General features: G+C 33.9%; 1 protein-coding gene across 1 annotated transcript in view; it reads right to left on the bottom strand.

Moving 5' to 3' along the window:
* Positions 1 to 3,506: 3,506 nt before the first annotated feature.
* The window catches only part of LOC109069885 (chondroitin sulfate N-acetylgalactosaminyltransferase 1-like), a 37,502-nt gene continuing 20,212 nt past the window's right edge, over positions 3,507 to 20,796 (bottom strand). Inside the window, exons 3-8 of the mRNA XM_042764809.1 lie at positions 20,397 to 20,613; positions 17,926 to 18,027; positions 10,372 to 10,550; positions 7,545 to 7,639; positions 6,933 to 7,014; positions 3,507 to 5,614 (exon numbers count right to left, since the gene is read on the bottom strand). Of these exons, the coding sequence (XP_042620743.1) occupies positions 5,325 to 5,614; positions 6,933 to 7,014; positions 7,545 to 7,639; positions 10,372 to 10,550; positions 17,926 to 18,027; positions 20,397 to 20,613 (965 nt within the window). The 3' untranslated portion in view covers positions 3,507 to 5,324. The remainder of the gene's footprint in view (positions 5,615 to 6,932; positions 7,015 to 7,544; positions 7,640 to 10,371; positions 10,551 to 17,925; positions 18,028 to 20,396; positions 20,614 to 20,796) is intronic.

Below are 20,796 nucleotides of genomic sequence, written 5' to 3'. Positions count from 1 at the left end.
ATGAATATTCATGAGTTTCCCGGACATGCGCGTGCAACCAAGATGAACTGAGAATTTCAGTTCACGCTTCTTGTATTTCAGCAGGTTTAATGGAAAAATAATAAAAAAAAAGTAACTATATTTACAGCGTTGCACAAACCTCTGCCTAAACTACATTTGTTCATCATTTTGTAACAGGTTATAATGTTTTTATTAGTGCAGTCGTCACTGAACGATTTAAGACATTCAGCACACTTAAGCTAGTTGTTTAAATTACTTTGATTTCAGTTTGCTGTGCTGTAGCTTGCAATGCTTTAAAACTATGTATGTTGTGAGTTTTTATCATTTGAGTACAACAGCTTAAATAAACTTGTATTTGAGGACTAATCACTTTTTTATCTATGCTGGTGTGATTGTTCTTAAACTGTTAGGTTTAGGATATATTTACAAAATGAATAGGAATCTAAGGCCACACACACACACACACACACACACACACACACTAGGACGAAAGTGTTCCTGTAATAAGTAACATTTTGGATTAAACAAAATTGTATGGACAAAAGTTTAAAAGTAGCTTACATTTGGTACACTGTAAATGAGAAAACAAATACTTCACTGCATTTTATGGAATGGAATAAGCAACTTCATGTTAAAAAATAATTTGGATAATAAGGATTTGTATTAGTAATGTTCTTTGTTCATGTTCAGATTAAAAATGTGATTAAAAAGATTTGTTCATGATCAGATTAAAATATTGGAAAACATTAATATTGTGAAATAATTTTACATTTTTTTCCCCCATGTGATGTCAGATCTCAGCTTCTCTTCGGTGTCTCGTGATCCTTCCGAAATCATTCTAATATGTTGATTTGCTGGACAAGATACATTTCTGATTATTATCAGTGTGGAAAATGGTTGTACTGCTTAATGAAGTGTGGAAATCATTATACAGCGACGAATAGAAAGTTCAGAAGAACAACATTTATTTGAAATATAAATCTTTACTGTCATTTTTATTAAATTAATGCATCATTGAAGAACAAAAGTATACATTTCTTAAAAAAAGTCATAGTAATCCCAAACTTTTGAATGGTAATATCATGTATCAAATGCCAGAATCAAGTTAAGAAATGTCTTTTTTTTAAGCTTTATGTCATATTTTTATACTGCAGATTCTACAAGGACGTTAACATCACACTCTCTTGTCTCCGGTGTTGTTTTGGTGCATAAATGTTTTTAGTTTGTAACAAGTATTCAATAGTGATTAATGCTCAAATTTCAGGAATACTTAACTTTATTAATCGCATCCTCCATGACTATCATTTTCCTGGATTTTGAGTGTGAATGACTATTGAATTCATATTTTAAAAACAAAATGCCACTGTCTCACATAATATCAAACATCCACACCAACACACATTTTACCAACATCTAAACCAACCAAAAGCTAATCAAGGCCACAATCAAATCTTTATTCCACTTTTCTTTTTTTATAATTAGAGGCCCTTTTTATTTTATTTTTTTATTTAATTATGTATGTTTGTAGTCATTTAGCAGATGCTTTACACATAAAAACAAGAAGGTAGAATAGAAAAAGAACAGAGAAAGCAAGTGTTAGTGGCCTTTAAAAAAAAGAAAACAAGCAGTTGGAAAATGAATAGAGAGTGCAAGTGTTCGGGGGTCAAGTCAACAAATAGATAAAATAGAATTAGAATAGCGAGTAGTTAGAGGGTTAAATAAAGATGGAAGATGGCCAAGGACTCAGCTGCTCGAACTGAGTTGGGCAGGTCATTCCACCAAAAGGGAACAGTTTATGTAAAAAAGAAAGAAAAGAAACCTAATTAAGAACATATACTTTCATGAAACTTTATGACTTAGCCTATAGATTTATATCAATGATCATTGTGTATCATACAGGTACAGTGCAACACATGCAAGAACAGATGACAGAGAATAACATCAGTGTATGTTGCAAAATGTTTATTAGACCACTGATATGGTGGTGAACGTTATTTCATTCATTGCCAGATGCCAGTTTTAAAACTTAAAAGGTAACAGAAGAGCATAAAAATAAACAATTGAAATGGTAGTTGGATCTGCACTACTATTGGAAACCTGTAGCTGTAATCATCCAGGTGTCCTGGGATTTTTGGTTTCACTGTGAGGATGGAACCTTGAACCTTGTGATAATCTTAATTTGTAAATTTATATTTGTTTGTAAAAATGTTTAACAATTAACACTAGAATCAGGAAAAATAAATAAATAAATTAGCAACATGTTTTTGCAGCAGTGTATGATTTTATAAGAGTTTACGACCAGACAGCAGACAATTCACCACCAGACAGCATGGAGAATGTTGAACAGGGTAAATTAAGACATCACACAAGTGTACAAAACATGCCTACAGATACGTTTATATAGGCTGGGTTTATTTCATTTGTTGCAGGCAGTGATGTATTCGTTTATTCATATAGTAATATAGTAATTCATGTAATAACAACTAATAACAGACAGTTTTAAAACATCAAAAGCTACAAATGAAGAGCACAAAGAACTGAAATCAATGTAGCTATACAACTAGCTGAAGTTTGCTGTGCTTTATCCTAACATTACACAAAGAATGTCTGCAATCATTCAGTCAGGTGCGACTGCACTGTAAACTAATTAAAACATTATAAATGGTTGCAAAATGATAAACAAATGTAGTTTGTGCATTTGTTTGTATTCATGAATGATCTGAAACCCACTGAAACAGAAAATCTCGTAATACCAGAATAGCCTACGATGTAGACTCGAGTGTCTTCGGACCACACACTGATGAGCTCCTGCTGACGGTCATGATGGACATCAGCTGAGGCTCATTACAGCCAATCGCGTGTCTCTCTAGTTTATTGTAACGAGTGTAAAAGTTTGTAAGAAATATAAATAGCGAGCAGTAAGATCTTATGTTTACAATGTTTAAAGTATGGAACAATAAATAATGTAGTGATGATTTAATAACAGGATAACAGGAAAAGTAATTTATATAGGCTATTGAGCATATGTAATTTTTAAATTAAAAATGCTAATCATGAACACTCAAATGGCATTCATAACACAACCTGAGTGTGCTGTCAAAATTATACAGCTGTATCGTTACTCTTTTAAGTCTTAGTCTAAAATCACAACACACATCTTTAGTTTGTTAAGAGGCGTTCTTCACAAACAATGTCATATATAATCAATAAAAGATTATATTAAAAATATAAAAATATTTTCAAATTTTCAAAAATCACAATACACATCATCACATGGCAAGCCAAATAGATACAAAATAGTAGAGTTCATGACGGTTTAAATTAATTATGCAATACTGCCATCTAGAGCTAATATCTGGACATAGTTTTCAATGGTGTTATTAGTAAATAATGACGTGTGTGAATCAGAGTCAGAGTTTTTTTTTTTTTTTTTTTTTTGATTTTTGTTCTAAAAATATATATGTGTTTTTTTTTTTAATATATATGAGAGAGTTTTTGTGAAAATTTTTTTTTTTTAAAGAACATATAACCATACACGCTTCGAGGTTTTGGGTTGAAAAAGGTCATACTTAAAAATAATAATAATAATAAATAAATCTTGTCCCCCAGTAAATAATTATTTTAAACTACTGTACACAGCACTAGGGACTTTGCACGCTGAAGTCTTTGATATATTTGACGGGCTTGTATTCTGCCTGAACTTCAATAGAATTCAGCTAAATCTGAAGATTATAAATTGTGCACAAATATAAGTATTTGGAAGTGTCACTTAAATAAACCCTCTAACAAATACTGTTAATCTTCAGTACGCATACTCTTTGATGCTCGTAAAATCTTTGTCATACAAAATATCACTCAGATATTACAATACAATGACAGTGTCTTTGAAATCAAAATTTGATAATTAGAATTTAATTTACTTTTAAAACTAGTACATTTGTTTAGTATATTTGTATATAATTATTGAAGTACCTCTGTAAAACCGTCAGCTGACTGACCATTTTAATAAATGGCACCACAAGGTGGCACCACAACATTAATAAATCAAGAGTAACATGAAATGAATTGCAGTTCTTTGAACCACTCGTCACATGAACTCTACATAACATGCATTAGCCCTCAATCTTCTTCTCACTCATCGGTTCACAATTAAGAATTTATGTACCCACATTATACATTAATAGTATTTTTCTCACTTGCATTCTAAAAAAAAAAGTGTCTCATGTAAATGTCATCTGTAGCAGTTTATCAGTGTAACCCACTGCCTGCATTGTGCTGCATCTCTGTAATACTGTGATCATACTGTATCACTCCAAAGAGACTTGAAGGTCCTTAACTGCGCACCCACACATGACTATCTTGTCTTGAGGGAATGTCTGTCAGCTGCTCTGTTCCTGTGGCATCTCTTGGTTATCTCAGTGTTTGGGTTTGCATATGTGTGTGCGTCAGTTTTGCTCTTCACTGAAGGTAGTACTGTATAATTCCTTCACGTCTCCTCTCATGCATAACTTAAATTAATTCTGTCATCATTTACTCGCCCTGGTGTCATGCTGAACCAAATGATTGTTTCCTCTTTGGAACATAAAAGGAGAACTTCTGAAAAATGTACAGGATGCTCTTTTCCGTGTGATTTACAATCATTCTAATATGATGATTTGGTTTTCCGTTTTTAGCAATTATTATTGGTGCTCAATTATTAATAATGTTTCTTATGATTATTAATGTTGAAAGCAGTTTTTGCTGCTTAATATTTTTTTGTCAGGACTTTTTAATGAATAAAAAGTTCAATGAACAGCATTTATTTGAAATATAAATCTTTTGTAACCTTATAAATGTATTTTACTGTATTTTTATCAAATAAATAGAGCCTTGGTGAGCACAAAAGACTTCTTTTAAAAACATTTTAAAAATCTGAATTAGTTCAAACATTTGGATGGCAGTGTTATTATATTTATACTATGTTTCAAGACTTCTAAAGCAATACAACAGAAACAGGCAGAAGAAGTAAAAACCACAGATTAGTCTGAATCATGAGCGAATCATTCATACTTGTTCTGCGATGTGATTCAATAAAAAGATTCAATTCTTTAAAACTTCTCATGAACACAATTTTGGGCTTCATGTGGACCACTTTTCTAGTGATTTTATGGTGCTTTTTGCATCTTTTTTAAAGCTTCAGTCAATATTCACTGTAAAAACAGCAAAAAGAACAACCAGAGCTCTGCCAGAGAACAAATGTCATGAGGCTTAGTAAATAAGGACAGAATGTTCCATTTTTGGGTGGACAGTCCCTTTAAGAGCATATATACAAGCGATAACGTCCATCAAGATTTTTTAGCTCCGCTTCGCTGTTTCTGTTTGCGGAGGTGCGCCTCAATCTCGTGTCTGAAGAGCAGCATGCCCAGCTGGCCGTGCGAGGCCTCATTCATGGCTTTGGACTGCATGCACATCTTGTACTGGTCTGGAGGCAGTTCGTCAGCACAGTGCTTCTCGTGCCACAGGTGGAAGAGACCGCGTGACGGGGCGCGCACCACCAGCAGGTTACTGTGGAGGTACTTCCTGTACAGGTGGACGTCCTCGCCACCCCAGCCTTTAATGTCCACATCGAAACCACCTGTAAGAGCAGGAGACAGTCAAAATGTGTGTAATGACCATGAGCATTGTGAAATTTCATGGATCCCTCATTCAGTACAGAGGTGGAGCTCAAGCTTTTAAAGCCAGTTTTTCTCAAGATACTGAAATCATTATTAAATTCTATTAAAATAATTTGTTAATCAAAATGTTCAGTATGCACTGTAAAAAAAAAGGTTGTCAGGTTACCTCAAGATGTGATTAATCACTTTTTGTTATATTTATTTCAATGACTTAACCTGTAACATAAAGCTACAGTTCAACCAAAAACGTTTTTCTGACTTTCTTCTGATGAACACAAATGAAGAGAATATATCAACTGTTTTTGCCCATATCTTATTTTTTTTCTTATATCACTTATATTTTGAAGATCATTTTTGTTCCTGTTGACTTCCATTATGCTCTTTGACCATTAAATGGAAGTCAATGGGAACCAAACTGTTTGGTTACTAACATCCTTCAAAATATCTTCTTTTGTTTTCCAGAAAGAAAGTCATAAAGGTTTGGAATAACATGAGGTTGAGTAGATGAGGGCAGATTTCTAATTTTGGAGTGAACTATCCCTAATATCTTGTTAATTCAGCACCATGTCAGGCAAAAACACCTCCTATTTATTTAAGGCAACAACAGCACATTTAAAATTTGACCACTGTATTTCCTTTGCACCTACACTACTGGCCAAAAGTCAGTAATATTTTTATTTATTTATTTATTTTATTTTCTGATCAAATAAATGCAGCCTGCGTGATCATAAGAGACAAAAATCTTACTGATGCCAAGCAGTGTATAACATGATATAGCTTTCTTAATGGAGTTTTGTTTAATTGTCAAAGTGAAGTATTGACTTTTCTTAATGGAGCATATTGAGCATATGGATTTTTGCCATCGGTCTGCTGAAATCTCCATGGTGATGTGTTTCCAGAAACGCATATACTCTACTAAACTAATCTACTCTATTGAAGTATCAGTATCAGGCCTTGTTGTAGTATCACGTGACGTTACACATGTCTAGACAGGTGATCGGTTAAGTCATGGGAACTTCTGGATTCTCACAGGTGGGACTGCACTATCATTTGATGATTCATGCTAGTCAAGTGTTTTACATTCAAAATGACCTTAAGCTGGATATTCAGATATGATTATAGATCCAATTCAGAATACATGAGCAACTTGGTCCTTTATTTCTAAAACAATGCTACCAACAATGCTGCCCACATCTACATCAGTTTGTCAAGCTGTATAAATGAATACTGTATAAATTCATGTCATTTCAGTCAACAGCTGCTAGAGGGGAGGTTTACCTATATTGATGAAATCGGATCTGTACTGGCAGGTCATTCCAAAGCCAAAGTCCCTCCAAAAGCCTGTGTCTTTCTTAATGATCTGTAAAAGAATTAATCCTGATTAATAACACAAAAAAACTATTTTATAGTCTCATTCGTGGTTAAAAATTAACACTTGCCAAGCACCAAATGTGTGTGAAATTGCTTTTGGCGAGTAAATAAACCTGCCAGTTGCCAGTGACTACATAACAAACTGAAAAAAATAATACTGATGTGATAAAAGCATTTAAAATTAGTGTTATTATATTAATGAAAAATAAACATTTTCATTAACTCAAAGGATAAAAACTAACACAACTGGAAAAACTGTTTTTGTAATAAAAATATTGCTTAATATAGAGTCATGACCAGTAATAAATATTTATTCCAATAGATTTTGGCAGGTGTGGCCCCTGGTCTCAAATCAGCTTTCCACTTTATCAGTACATTTAATCAGGCTCTTTATTATCTATGCGTTCAGAATATCAATGCCAAATGACTGAGATGATTTTGTTCCATCACAATTCGGCAGCTAATCACATCAAACTTGATGAAGCATTTTAATTTCCTCATGAAAATGAGTTGCATTACCAGCTGCTGTTCCACAGGGGGGATGTGATCATGACTGCCGTAGATCACAGCTGGGTTGTACTGGCTGAAGAGAACGGGGTAAAACACTTTCTTTCCTAAGACAAGGTGATCACACAGCTGCTTATGATACGAGCACAGCATATATTCCTCATTTAAACACTTCATTAGATGGTCATTCAAAAGCTTGGGGTCGGTAAGATTTTTATGTTTTTGAAATAAGTCTCTTATGTTCATCAAAGCTGCATTTATTTGATCAAAAATACAGTAAAAACAGTAATGTTGTGAAATGTCATTACAGTTTAAAAACAGATTTGTATTTAAATGTTTTAAATAGAGCTGTTGATTTAAGTTAGTGAGATTAATTATGGGAAAAATAACACGTTAAAGTGATTAACGCATTTAATGCCCCCCTGCCCAGACCGGTATGACATATTATTGCATGCAGCTGCTGACGGACAAGAAGAGGGGGATGATGTAGCCTATGAGTGTTATGATCACCAGCTGGAGTGCCCATGAGCTCCTCCAGAGGGCACTCTACCCCAGACTGTTGTCACTCCCTCACTGACTACATTCCCCATAATCCTTTGCCTGGACTCTTGATCACTGATTGCAATCACCTGTGTCTTGTTACCGCCATCATTATCATCCTGTTTAAAGCCTTATTCCTTGTTTTCTGATTGTTTGCTGCCTGCCCTGACCTTCGTCTGTTTATTGGATTACTCTTTTGTCTCGCCCTGGATTGTACCTGTTTGCTGTTATGACCCTGCCTGTTTGACCACTCTTTGAATAAAGCCTGCACTTGGATCCACTACTGCATTGTCACGCCTCCCAACGTTACACAGAGAATGGGTTTACATGCCCTAAAATACAAGATTTGAGGGCAAAAAATGTCCCTGAATTGATATCATATGATATAGCAATGTCACATTTGCAAGAGTGCGGGTTTGCCCTGAAAAGCATGAATGCAAATGTTATGCTTATAAATATAATATTTTATAAATACGAATTTAATATTGTGTGACGTTTTAGACACAATATTGTTTATTTTTGCTCAATTTTGCCAAACAAAGCCTCAGCAGAACTGTTGAGTTTCTCCAAACCATACACATTACTGAATGAATCCATAATTTTGAACAAATCAAGCAAATCAATGAATTAGTGAGCAATCCATAAAGACACCCTGCGTCTCAATGTTCATACTATCAATCCTAAATAGTATTGAGATTAGAATAAGTGTGTCCCAAAGCATAGTATGTTGAAAAGTGTATGCCAAAAGTCCCCGGATGGTCTACTATTTCAGGTCGATTTTTGAAGTGTGGATCTTACTAATAATCTAAGACTAATAATCAACATTTAACCTGATAAAAAATATTTATTTATTGTTATCCATGTTATATTTAATCTGCAACAGCAATGTGAACTTTTATAAACATCCATTTGGTCGTTAACTTTTAAATGCATCATTATACAGAAAATATGAACTCGAGTTCTCCGCATGAAAGACCTGCGACTGGCAGATCAACAAGCTACTTCTTTTCTCTCCAGTACAGTAGGAAGTTAAATTAAATGAAATGTGGAGGATGTTAACTGTGACGAGATGATTGACAGGCCAGTGTACAGTGACAGAGTGCGTGTAACGGTGCGACAGAGCCGTCCTTTAAAGACGTAATTGTATGACGTGATAGTATGTCCCAAAGCTTGCCTATACTCTTCTACTACGCACTCAAAAGTGTGTACTTTTACTTCACTAAAAGAGCACATACTTTAAGGGCGTAGTATAAGTAGACACATTGAGATGCAGCAATAGTCTCTTGCTGAATTTCTGAATGAATGAGTTGAATGAATGACTCTCTCATTAAGACGCTGACTTGCCTTCAACTAGTGGCGGTTTTAGTTTTTTTACTGAAAACACTGTAGCCTTAATTTTTTAAGTTTATGTTTAATAAATTCAATGTTCAATCAACATTTTTTAAAGCTATTTTTATAATGTCTATTCAATGCTTTTCTCATTTAGCACAACAATGACTTTAAAGTATCTTTTTCTCAGCCAAAATTGATGTGTGATTAGTATGCGAATAATTTGATTAATTATTCAGAGATCATGTAATAGATTAGATTAAACACTGTAATAACTTGACAGCCCTAGTTTTAAAATGTAATTTATTTTACGATGCAAAGCTAAATTTCCAACATCTTTTTTCAGTGTCACATGATCCTTCAGAAACCATTCTAATTATAAATGAAAGAAATGTTTTTAATATCGCATTTGATCAATTTAATGTGCCCTTGGTGAATAAAAGAATTCATTACTTTAAAAGATTCTTACAGACCACAAACTTTTGAATGGCAGCACATACGAACAAAAAGTAATTGGACATTTAAGGCACACTTAATGTATTATATAGCACAATATCAGAGCAAGTGTCAATTATTTTAAATAATGGTAGCACAAGTGCACTATTCAAGCAAAAATTTCACAATGAGAAGGTTTTTAATCATAGAACAGAGTATTTGAACACCTAAACAACATGCTTGTCAGTTGTTGCTGATGATGTTGATAGTTGGTTCTCTACAAACTGTGGTTAGTCTATTAGGCCACACTTGGAGAAGTAACTTCATACATCTACTGTACAAAAACCAGTTTAAAAGTCAGTGTAGAAGTGGTTACGAAAAAGGAAGTTCTTTCTGAGAAACGCTCTAGCTGCGTATGAGTCAGATGCCAATTGGTTCAATATTTTGTTTCTAATGCAAAGCCATTGTGCAAATGGGCAAATTGGCTCAGCTGTGTATGGATACATACAGTATAGCGACTCCTCTCTTCTCTCACCTGGCTGGGCATTCAGACGGCATGTGTTCAGGAAGTCGGCTGTGAAGAAGATGTCCACGTCACAGAAGAAGAGCAGCACATTGCCTCCCTTCCAAGCACGAGCGCCCACATCCAGCCCTCGACCCCGAGAAAACTCCTCATTCAGCTGAATCAGAGTGAAGTTATGGAAATTCAGCTCCCTGAAACCAGACACATGAAAAATCACAGGACGTTATGTCATCGAAAACAACTAAGAATGGAACAAACAATAATACATTACTCTTCAAACACATCTATGTGATATAACTGCTGTTATGATAATGCAGAAAAAATTGTTAAATAGCTTGGCACAGTTGTTTATTATTATTAATTTGAAAAATGGTTATGAAATTACTGCATAATGCGATGTGTAATAAAAAAAAACAGATAAAACACCTGTAAAAAATCAATATGGAAAAATCCTTCATATGAACAGAACACCGGCAGATATGGGCATAAATACATAAAATGTTATTAAAATAAAATACAAAATACTGTGTGGAAAAATGTATTTAAATACAAATACAGTATTTTGTATTTTGAAAATACACAAAATACATGAAAAAAAAAATGGCCAAACATGTTGGCATCCCTATAGGCTGGAAATCCATCTGAACCTATTCTGAATGAAAATAATAATAAATAATAATAATAATAATAAACATTTAGATCTGACATCTGCTTAGAAACTTGTTTCCATTTTACATACCTCATCCCATCCCCAGGAAATACAAAACTACAGAACAAAAAAAAAAAAAAAAACCTTTTTTTTACTATCTACTGTTTTATGGAAAAATGATTCAATTGTGACAGCAGAGTAAGATGTGCTGTGACTGATGGCGGGTGCAGATTTTACAGCATGACCCATATCAGTTCTCATGGATAGAGAAGATAACAGGCATCCTCAGAAAGAGCTGAGTGTATGTGACTATCAATACAATCAGCCACACACACACACACACACACACACACACACACACACACACACACACACACACACACACACACACACACACACACACACACACACACACACACACACAGAAAGATGATTACAATGTAATGTGCTGGTCTGGAGCCAAGATGATATATAAAAGCACAATGCAACCACACAAAGTGCAGATAATACCTGCTATTAAAGAGCTACTTCCTTTAAATTAGTGAATCACTAACAGAGCACCACCACACTCAAACACTCCAGTCTGCAATAGAGAGATGATCCATACATCAAGGTTGTTGGTATTTATATATAGGTATATATATATATATATATATATATATATATATATAAACCGACTTAATTAAGATATTACACAAAAATGATAGTAACATGAAATAATTGGAGCCACAAGCATTCTGTCACTGCTCTTATTGGCCCAATACAAAATATAGGCCAGCATGTATGACAAAAAATAAAAAAGCATCTACTTTCTCTGACCGAGATTCATAGACCACAAAAACATCGCTGCAACCCATGGGAGTTTTATCACACTGAATAAATACATTCAAAAGCAGACATTGTTAACATACCCAGCCCAAAAATGTTCAAGAGCCACTAGTCGATGCAGATTTAGAGCAGTTACAAATAGTAGGCAAACAAGATTTGATTTAAGACACATTAGCGGAACGGATTTGGAACTGAGCCTGAGGTGTTTCATCATGCATGCATGTGATATTCAGTTTGCCATCGGCCAGAAAAACATTCTAAATATTTCTTTCTGTGAAACAGACTTGTTTTCAAAGGCTGGAAAATGTCTAGGATACTTTTCATTCCATCAGTCGAGTCATTGCAGTTTTCTATTTTACTTCAGCATTTCATATTGGGCTAATTATAATCAGACTATAGATGTAACCCCACTTTTGCAAATCTAGAATGAATATAATGATATATATGTATATATGTGTGTGTGTGTGTGTGTGTGTTCTATATATACTTTGCATGCCCCCAAAACACTACATTTATTAATATTATAATAATATAAATTCTGGAGATAAATTTGTCCCCAAGCTATATCTACATTAATCCACACACAGTTACTGGCATGTCTGATCAGATCAGTGTGATGTTTAATGGTGGTTATATCATAAGGAGTACTTAGACTGCTAAATTTATGCATGGTGTCATCATCAATATTCATGTCAACCAGGTTTGTATAATGCAGTGTTACTTACACTCTCTTCTCTTCCCCTTCTCAAATGAACACAAATTATTAATGTGCATCGATTCACTTTCCCCAGCAGATATGAATATCACATCTACCTACTTTGCTCTGTGAGGACTGACGCTGATGGTCTTGCAGTAAAGCATCTAAGGATTCTTGAAGAAGTAGTTCACACAAAACTGAAATTCTGCTGAAAACTCTCATGACAACCATTATGTAGATGAGTTTATTTCTTCATGTGAAAAGATTTGGAGAAATTATGCAATGTAACTTGTAATGGAGTAATTTTCACTATATAGGGTATCTGTACTTTTACTCAAGTATGTTTTTCAGGAACTTTTCAAACCTGTTTCATGGCTCTGTGCATAATATCAGTTCATAAGCTGATCAATCAGTGTCATCATGCAGGATCTTGCTTTGGACGATGTGCATTTAATGCCCTGGGTAATATGTTCATGTCTAAAATTACATATTGTACATACAGTCCATCAAGAGGACTTTTTATTTTATTTTATTTTTTAGTGTAATCCGACAAGAATGTCCAGTTGTGTCAGTGTGTACCAAGATATGTAAAGTTTGGACTTTGTGTTGGGTAGATATCCGTCAATAACTCATGATTACTTATACTCCCGAAAGATGTAGCATATTATGTCTTTGAAACAATTTGACAAATCTGTATCTGACTATTAGGAGGCCTTCAAAAATGGTCATTGGTTAAAATGTCTACTGTAATATAATGAGATTATTAACTTTTAATTTGTTGAAAATGTTATCACCCTCAGGCCATCCAAGATGTAGATGAGTTATATCAGCTGTTTGGACTCTCATTCTGACGGCACCCATTGATGAGCAAGTGATGTAATGCTACATTTCTCCAAATTTGTTCCCATGAAGAAACAAACTCATCTGCATCTTGGATGGCCTGAGGGTGACTGAATCATTGAAATCAATGAAACAAATGCTTAAGTAGAAATAACTCAACACACAGCACTTTTTAATTGTTTGCAGTGATTAAGAGACACTCACACTGACAGTGATTTGCAGTGACAACTCAACCTGTTGTTGGTGCTGGTGATTTGAAGCTACAAAAGCAAAACTGACTTTTGGACCCTTGATTGTTCAGCTATGTGACAAACTCAAGCTCAACTTTATGCAAATGAACAGTCGGCCAAATCAGCATTAAGTTTCAGCAGCTGTCAGATTCAGCAGAGGAGTGTGTGCAAAATGATGTTAATATCAACTGTGAGCAATTTTCCTCTTCTCATTAATTTTTCTCTGCCTACATACAGGGACATAAATCACAAAAATTATGTGTGGAAAATTGTGTCAAAACTTGTGGGCATTCCAAGTGGGTTTGATTCATGGTAATTCAACAAGATAATTCGTCTTGTTGTTTATGACATGATGCATAATCTACTGCAGCAATACATTTACAAATGCTTTTCCCATTTAGAATGCTATTTTCTTCTGCAAGAAACTTATTAGTTGACAAAACAAAATTTAATTATTAACCAGCAAACTGAATTTGCTGATCAGATGTTTGATGGCTTTTACTAGTTGTGCATGCATATATATATATATATATATATATATATATATATATATATATATATATATATATATATATATATATATATACTATATATGTTATATATCACTAAAACTGACAAAATGGCTAAACCTTTAACTAAAATGAAAATGAAAACAGAAAATATAAAATCAAAAACTGATTCAAAATATGAATAAAAATAATATATAGTACAATAGTATATAGTATAGTATAATATATCAATGATACAAAAAATACTCTGTTCACTGCCAGATTCTATTATTATTATTATTGTTATTATTATTATTATTATTATTATTATTATTATTAAATCGTGGTTACAGTGCCATACAATGGAAGGCAATGAAATGTAAAGCTTTTATTTTTGTTAAAGCACTTCAAATTTAAAACAAATATATATAAATAAAAATAAATATTAATGATTATATTTTATGGTAATTATGGAATAATATAAAAATAACTTAACTTGTATGAATTCCTTTAAGAAATGAAGATATAATGTTTTATTAACAAGGTTCAGGAGGAGCGCATCAGATACTTAGCCAAATTAGCACAGGTGGAGCGCACTCAAGTTAATCAACACCATGGTATAATTACAACTGACTTACCTCTCTTAGGGCCCGTTCACACCAAGGACGATAACTATAAAGATAACGATAAAGATATAGTTCTAAAAATCGTTTTCAGTATTAAAGAACAGCAGCGTCCACACCACAACTATAACGATAAAGACAAAGAAAAACGATATCGTTGGAATCACTTTCAAAACGATTTTTTCCAGCTGATGAACGATAAAAAATTGACAGCCCATCAGAATCCATCCTGTTGTAACGCGCTCGAGAATTTAAAGCGCCAGACGAGCGTGCGCTTAGAATAAACAGAAGATATTGTCGTTTGGTGTTGTGGATGATATTGTTGTTTTTTTTGTTGTTTTTTTTGTTGTTGTTCTTGGTGTGAATGGGCCTTTATTCATTGACTGTTTATCAGCATCCCTCCTCCGCCCCATCTCCTCACTTCAAGTTCATATTACACTTATACAGGCGGTACTCTAGGTTCAGGCTATACCCGAGCCCGGAGCCCTTCCCCAGACAGCACGCCAAATATGTATTACCATACTTCTGCTAAATATGGAGAGCTGGAATGAATAATCAGGAAATTGTGGAGATTCCACTTAGTGAAGTACAGAAAGAATTAAGCTCCCTTGATTTCTGGTCCACAGAGAAGCTAAAGAATTCCCAAAGAACAAACAAGAGCTGTGCTGATTATTTGCCCTCCACAGTCCTGGAAGCTACAGGGTCATGATTGCAACAAATCCTCTCCAAAAGTGTCCCTCTATGTGTGGGAACAACCTGGTCAGGCAAGATAGATCTGAAAACCAGTGAGTCCAGTCACATCTGAATGTCTCTGTGTAAGGGAAAAGCCATTTTCTCCTTGTGAATTGAGAGATATTTTATCTGCTGAAATGCAGAAAGGGTTTCCAGCATGACCCTGGCTGGATTCCACACAATCTACTGCTCCATTGATTTCATCTGCCTCTGAGCCACATCTGAAGAGGCCTGTTATTTTCACACTGGCTGGAGGTCAGAGTCACTGCAGTCTAACAGTGCAGATTCACTGACCTCCAATCAGTAATCATGAGAGCGCAGCTGAGCTTACTGTGTGCCAGTGAGACTGATGAGGACCAACAGTCACACAGTATTTGTCTGGGTATAGATTTTAAATATGTCTAATATATATATATATATATATAATTTTTATATATTTTTTCTATTGAATTATTATTAGTCAATTATTAGATATAACAAGTACTATTTCATATAATTTTAAATCTAAAATTAAACTGTAAATATTAATATAATATAACATGAGTTATTAACTACTTGTTTTATTATCATTATATAATATTTCATCTTTATATTATTTATTATTATTTATTAAAGAGTTGTACTATTATACTGTTGTATACACACACACACACACACACACACACACATATATATACATACGTACACAGATACAAACATTTTTATACTTTCTATATACATTTTTCTATTACTAATTTATTATGATTAGTACATCACTAGTTATTATAAGTAATATTTCATATTATTTTTATATATTATAATATACTAACATTTAGTTTAACACAACAGTTAACTTCTTGTTTATTAAATTCAGGAAATTATGGGACTGTATAAAAGCTATAGCAGACTTGCTATTAATTACTTATTAATTTAATATATTTATTTGACATCTCTTTATTTATCTATTTATTACAATATATTATATATTACATATATTTAACACCACTAACAAATTTATGCATGTATCTCATTTATGCATGTAACTCATTAGAAATTCAAGTTGCCTCTGTGCATTTGATTATTACTCAGTATATCATCATCATCTTTTATTAATAAAACTCGTTCAGCATTTTAATATATTCATGAAGATATGCATTTTAAGTTTGGTTGATCTGTAAATTAAAGGAATTATTTATGATGGTTTAAACTGATTTCTGTCTATGTAGAGTTTCTGATAGCATGTGTATTTGGTCAGTTTGAAGACCCACAGTTTGGACAAAACCCATAATTCAGCTCACATTTATTTTAAATATGCTGACGACACAGCATTGGTTGGTATTTTAAAGTCGGACATATCTTCTGTGAGTGGTTTTCAGAGGGAATTGCAGGGTTTCACTCAGTGGTGTTCTGAAAATTGTCTGCAAATAAATGTGAAGAAAACAAAAGAGATGGTTATAAATTTTAGCAAAAATAGAATGATAGTTCCCCCCTCTAATATAAATGGTGAATTAGTGGAGAGGGTCTCAACGTATAAATACTTGGGAGTTGAAATTGATTCTAAATTAACTTTTAATGAATGTGCACTGAACAAAATTAAGAAAATGCACCAGCGGATGTACTTCCTTGGGAAATTATATAATTTTAGATTAGAAAAAAACACATTCTTGTAATGTTTTATAAAAGCCTACTTCAGAGTGTTTTGTCCTTTGGCCTCATCTGTGTGTTTGGTAACATGCATGTTAAGGACAAAAAAAAATTGCAGCGCATGATCAAGATGGCCAGCAGGATCATCAGAATTGACCAGGTGTCGGTAGCTCAGCTGTACAATGAGCTTATTTCAAAAAAGACTGACCAAATCCTTAATGACCCTACTCACCCTCTATATCATAAATTTATGAGAAGTAATAGGTCAACTGGTAGAATTTTACAACAGAGAATTAGAACAGAAAGGTATAATAAATCATTTGTCCCCATAGCGATCAGATTGTATAATGATCATGCACATCGCAAGCTATCATAGTTTTAGTTATCTGATAATATTATACATTTTTAACGTTAAATGTTGGATTGTAATTTTCATTCTTGTAGTACTGTTATTTTTTGTATATATTGTGTTTTATGTGTTGTGTTTGTTTTTTGAAGAATATGTTGTGATAAAGGCGTGTAATGAATGAATGACCATATGAATTTCCCCTTGTGGGACAATAAAGTTCACCTTGACCTTGACCTTGATATTTGAATTTGAAATTGTTGGATGGAGGAACTTAAGACACCCCTTTGGTTCCTTTTTGTTTAACTGTGAATTTCTCAGTCTTAACCTTGGCCTTATCTGTTCCTTTGTGTGGGTACACACACTTCCGTGAGTACACACACACACACACACACACACACACACACACACACACACACACACACACACACACACACACGCACACAGACACACACACACACACACACACACACACACACACACACACACACATATATTAACTTGCCATACCTCGATGTGTTCTCCAAGGTTCCTTTGACTTCATTCATCTGGTCCTTTCCAAAGTATACCACGGTAAGGTGCACCCGGCCATCCTGCTTCACACACACCTCTCTGTAGACAAGTAGAGTGACAGAAACACACACACACACACACACACAAACACACACACACACACACACACTGAGGTCAGCACTCTCCAGCTGCAGCACTTGTGAAACATTTGTGAACTAACTGAGAAACAAACAAATATAGTAGAAAATAGATATATTTTCCCTCTAAATATCCATTGCACATTCTCATTGTCTCACCGTAACATTATTACTGTGATGCCAAATCAAAATAGTTTACATTACTGCAACTAAAGCTGCAAAGCATTGTGGGTAAAGTGGGCATCATAAAACTACAGGGTAGCATGATTATGACAATTATAAATCTCAGAATGCATTGCAGTGAGCTCAGTGGAGAGAAAAAAAATAAAGCAAGATGTAACAGAGCTATTGTACGACGGTGTATTGGTGCCACGTTACAAAAATTAACAAATCTGAGATTATGAGATTAAAGTCGTAATATTTCGAGAATAAAGTTGAAATTACGAGAATAAAGTCGAAATATTACGAGAATAAAGCTGAAATGTTTCGAGAATAAAGTCGAAATTACGAGAATAAAGTTGAAATACTTCAAGAATAAAGTCGAAATGTTTCGAGAATAAAGTCGAAATATTACAAGAGTAAAGTTGATATGTTTCGAGAAAAAAGTCGAAATATTACGAGAATAAAGTTGAAATGTTTCGAGAATAGTCAAAATTTTTTGCGAATAAAGTCGAAATATTACCAGAATAAAGTTCAAATGTTTCAAGAATAAAGTCAAAATGTTTCAAGAATAAAGTCGAAATATTACGAGAATAAATTTGACATTTTTTGAGAATAAAGTCAAAATATTACAAGAATAAAGTCTAAATGTTTTGAGAATAAAGTCGCAATGTTTCGAGAATAAAGATTTAAGTTCAAATATTTTGAGAGTATACTCGGATTGGGAGCACCAGGAGATATTCCAAAGTCTCAGCTTTCAAAATCTGACAGTTTTATAGCGAAATACAAACAATATAGGCTATTACAATAATGTGTGTTTTTCACACTCTTTAATGTGGCATGAAAGATCGAGCATGTGAGTCTTTCCGATTACAATAATGAGACATTATTTTCATTATAAATTAAGCTATAGGCTCATGCCTTCTGATGTTCCTTCACTTTTATATCTTGCTATAAACTTGAAATACATTTATAATTTGTATTTCATGATAAAACTGACAGAATTAGAAAGCTGAGCTGTGTTAAATTAAAGCAACAAAGCACAAAATGATTGCGATATAATAGTATTACGACTTTATTCTCATAATATTTTGACTTTATTCTCATAATATTTCAACTTTATTCTCATAAGTTCGACTTTATTCTCATAATTTTGACTTTATTCACAAAATATTATGACTTTAATCTCATAATTTTAGATTTTTAAAAGAAAAAAATTAATGTGGCACTAAAACGCCGTCGTACTATTGAGTCCTGGCCTTGAGAGAAGAATGTACTGATAAAGACACTGTGGCAGATTTTGACAGGACAAGATCACCCTACTACAGGTCACTGCGAGCGTAACACAAAGACTGCAGCTCGGGTGTGAAATTCCTGATCTGAAGCAGCCGCATTCTGATAGAAATGTTTGGAGCTGATGCTGAACAAGATGAGTGTCTTTTCATGTCCAACGCACAATAAAGGCACGGCTGGCTAGACTTCAGAGATGCTTCAGTTCTAAAGAGCCTGAGTGACATGGTGAATTTTATTGGTTAGTGGCAGTTTAGCGGTTTAGATTTGGTTTAATCCATGTGAGAATAAAAAACCTGAATGAGAAAGATACATCTTCCTGCCATTTTATTGATAATAAAAGTTTGGAAAGAAGCTTTTCAATGAGGTTTGGGTCTTTTTATTGATAACAGAAGCAAAATGCAAACTCCGTATGAAAATTAACTAAATATAAATTCAACAAATAAAGATGACAATTACATGATTTTAATTGACACTGACGACTGGAGTAATGAAGCTGAAAATTCAGCTTTGCCATCACAGGAATAAATTACATTTTGAAATATATTAACATAGAACACAGTTATTTTAAATTTCACAATATTACTGTTTTTACTGTATTTTTTGATCAAATAAATGCAAGCTTTGAGTTGCAGATACTGAAATATCCAATATACTATAATATCCAATACTGATATTTTCTTAACATATTCCAAAACTTGGCACATAAACGAAAATGATTTATAAACTGAGACATATTTATCATGACTGAGCCACAAAAGCACATGAAAAACTGTCATGGAAGACAGAAAGTTTGAACTGTGGAAAAGAAAAAAATAAGGGTGCAGAGCATGATAAACAACAGATAATAACAAAGAATAAGAAAAATGACAGTGGAGTCACCTGAAGTTGTGCATGAACTGTTTGAATTTGTCGGCTCTCTGGGACAGAGGCAGCACAATGTTAATGGCAACGTTGGCCGACTCCACCAGCTCACTTTTCACTTTCATGAGGGGGCCGAAGGGGCGGAAGAGAAGCAGCCTGCGAAACTCCTGCTTCTGCTCTCCGCGGAAGGTCAGCTCGTACAGCGTGCCCTTGTCCTTCTCAGTGCGCGCTATGCCTGCCGTGATGAGAAGACATTGAGAACAGTGAAGAAAAGAAACAGTTTACCCAAACACCCACATGGAAGCACACAAGCAAAGCAAAATTTCTAAGAAATCTAAAGCTCAAGGACAAACACTACAAAGATAAACACACAAACGTACAAAGACACAAGCATGAAGGAAGACAAACACACATCAAG

Source organism: Cyprinus carpio, chromosome A10 (genome assembly GCF_018340385.1).
Source record: "Cyprinus carpio isolate SPL01 chromosome A10, ASM1834038v1, whole genome shotgun sequence".
Classification (NCBI taxonomy): Eukaryota; Metazoa; Chordata; class Actinopteri; order Cypriniformes; family Cyprinidae; genus Cyprinus; species Cyprinus carpio.
This window is presented reverse-complemented; position numbering and strand designations above follow the sequence as displayed.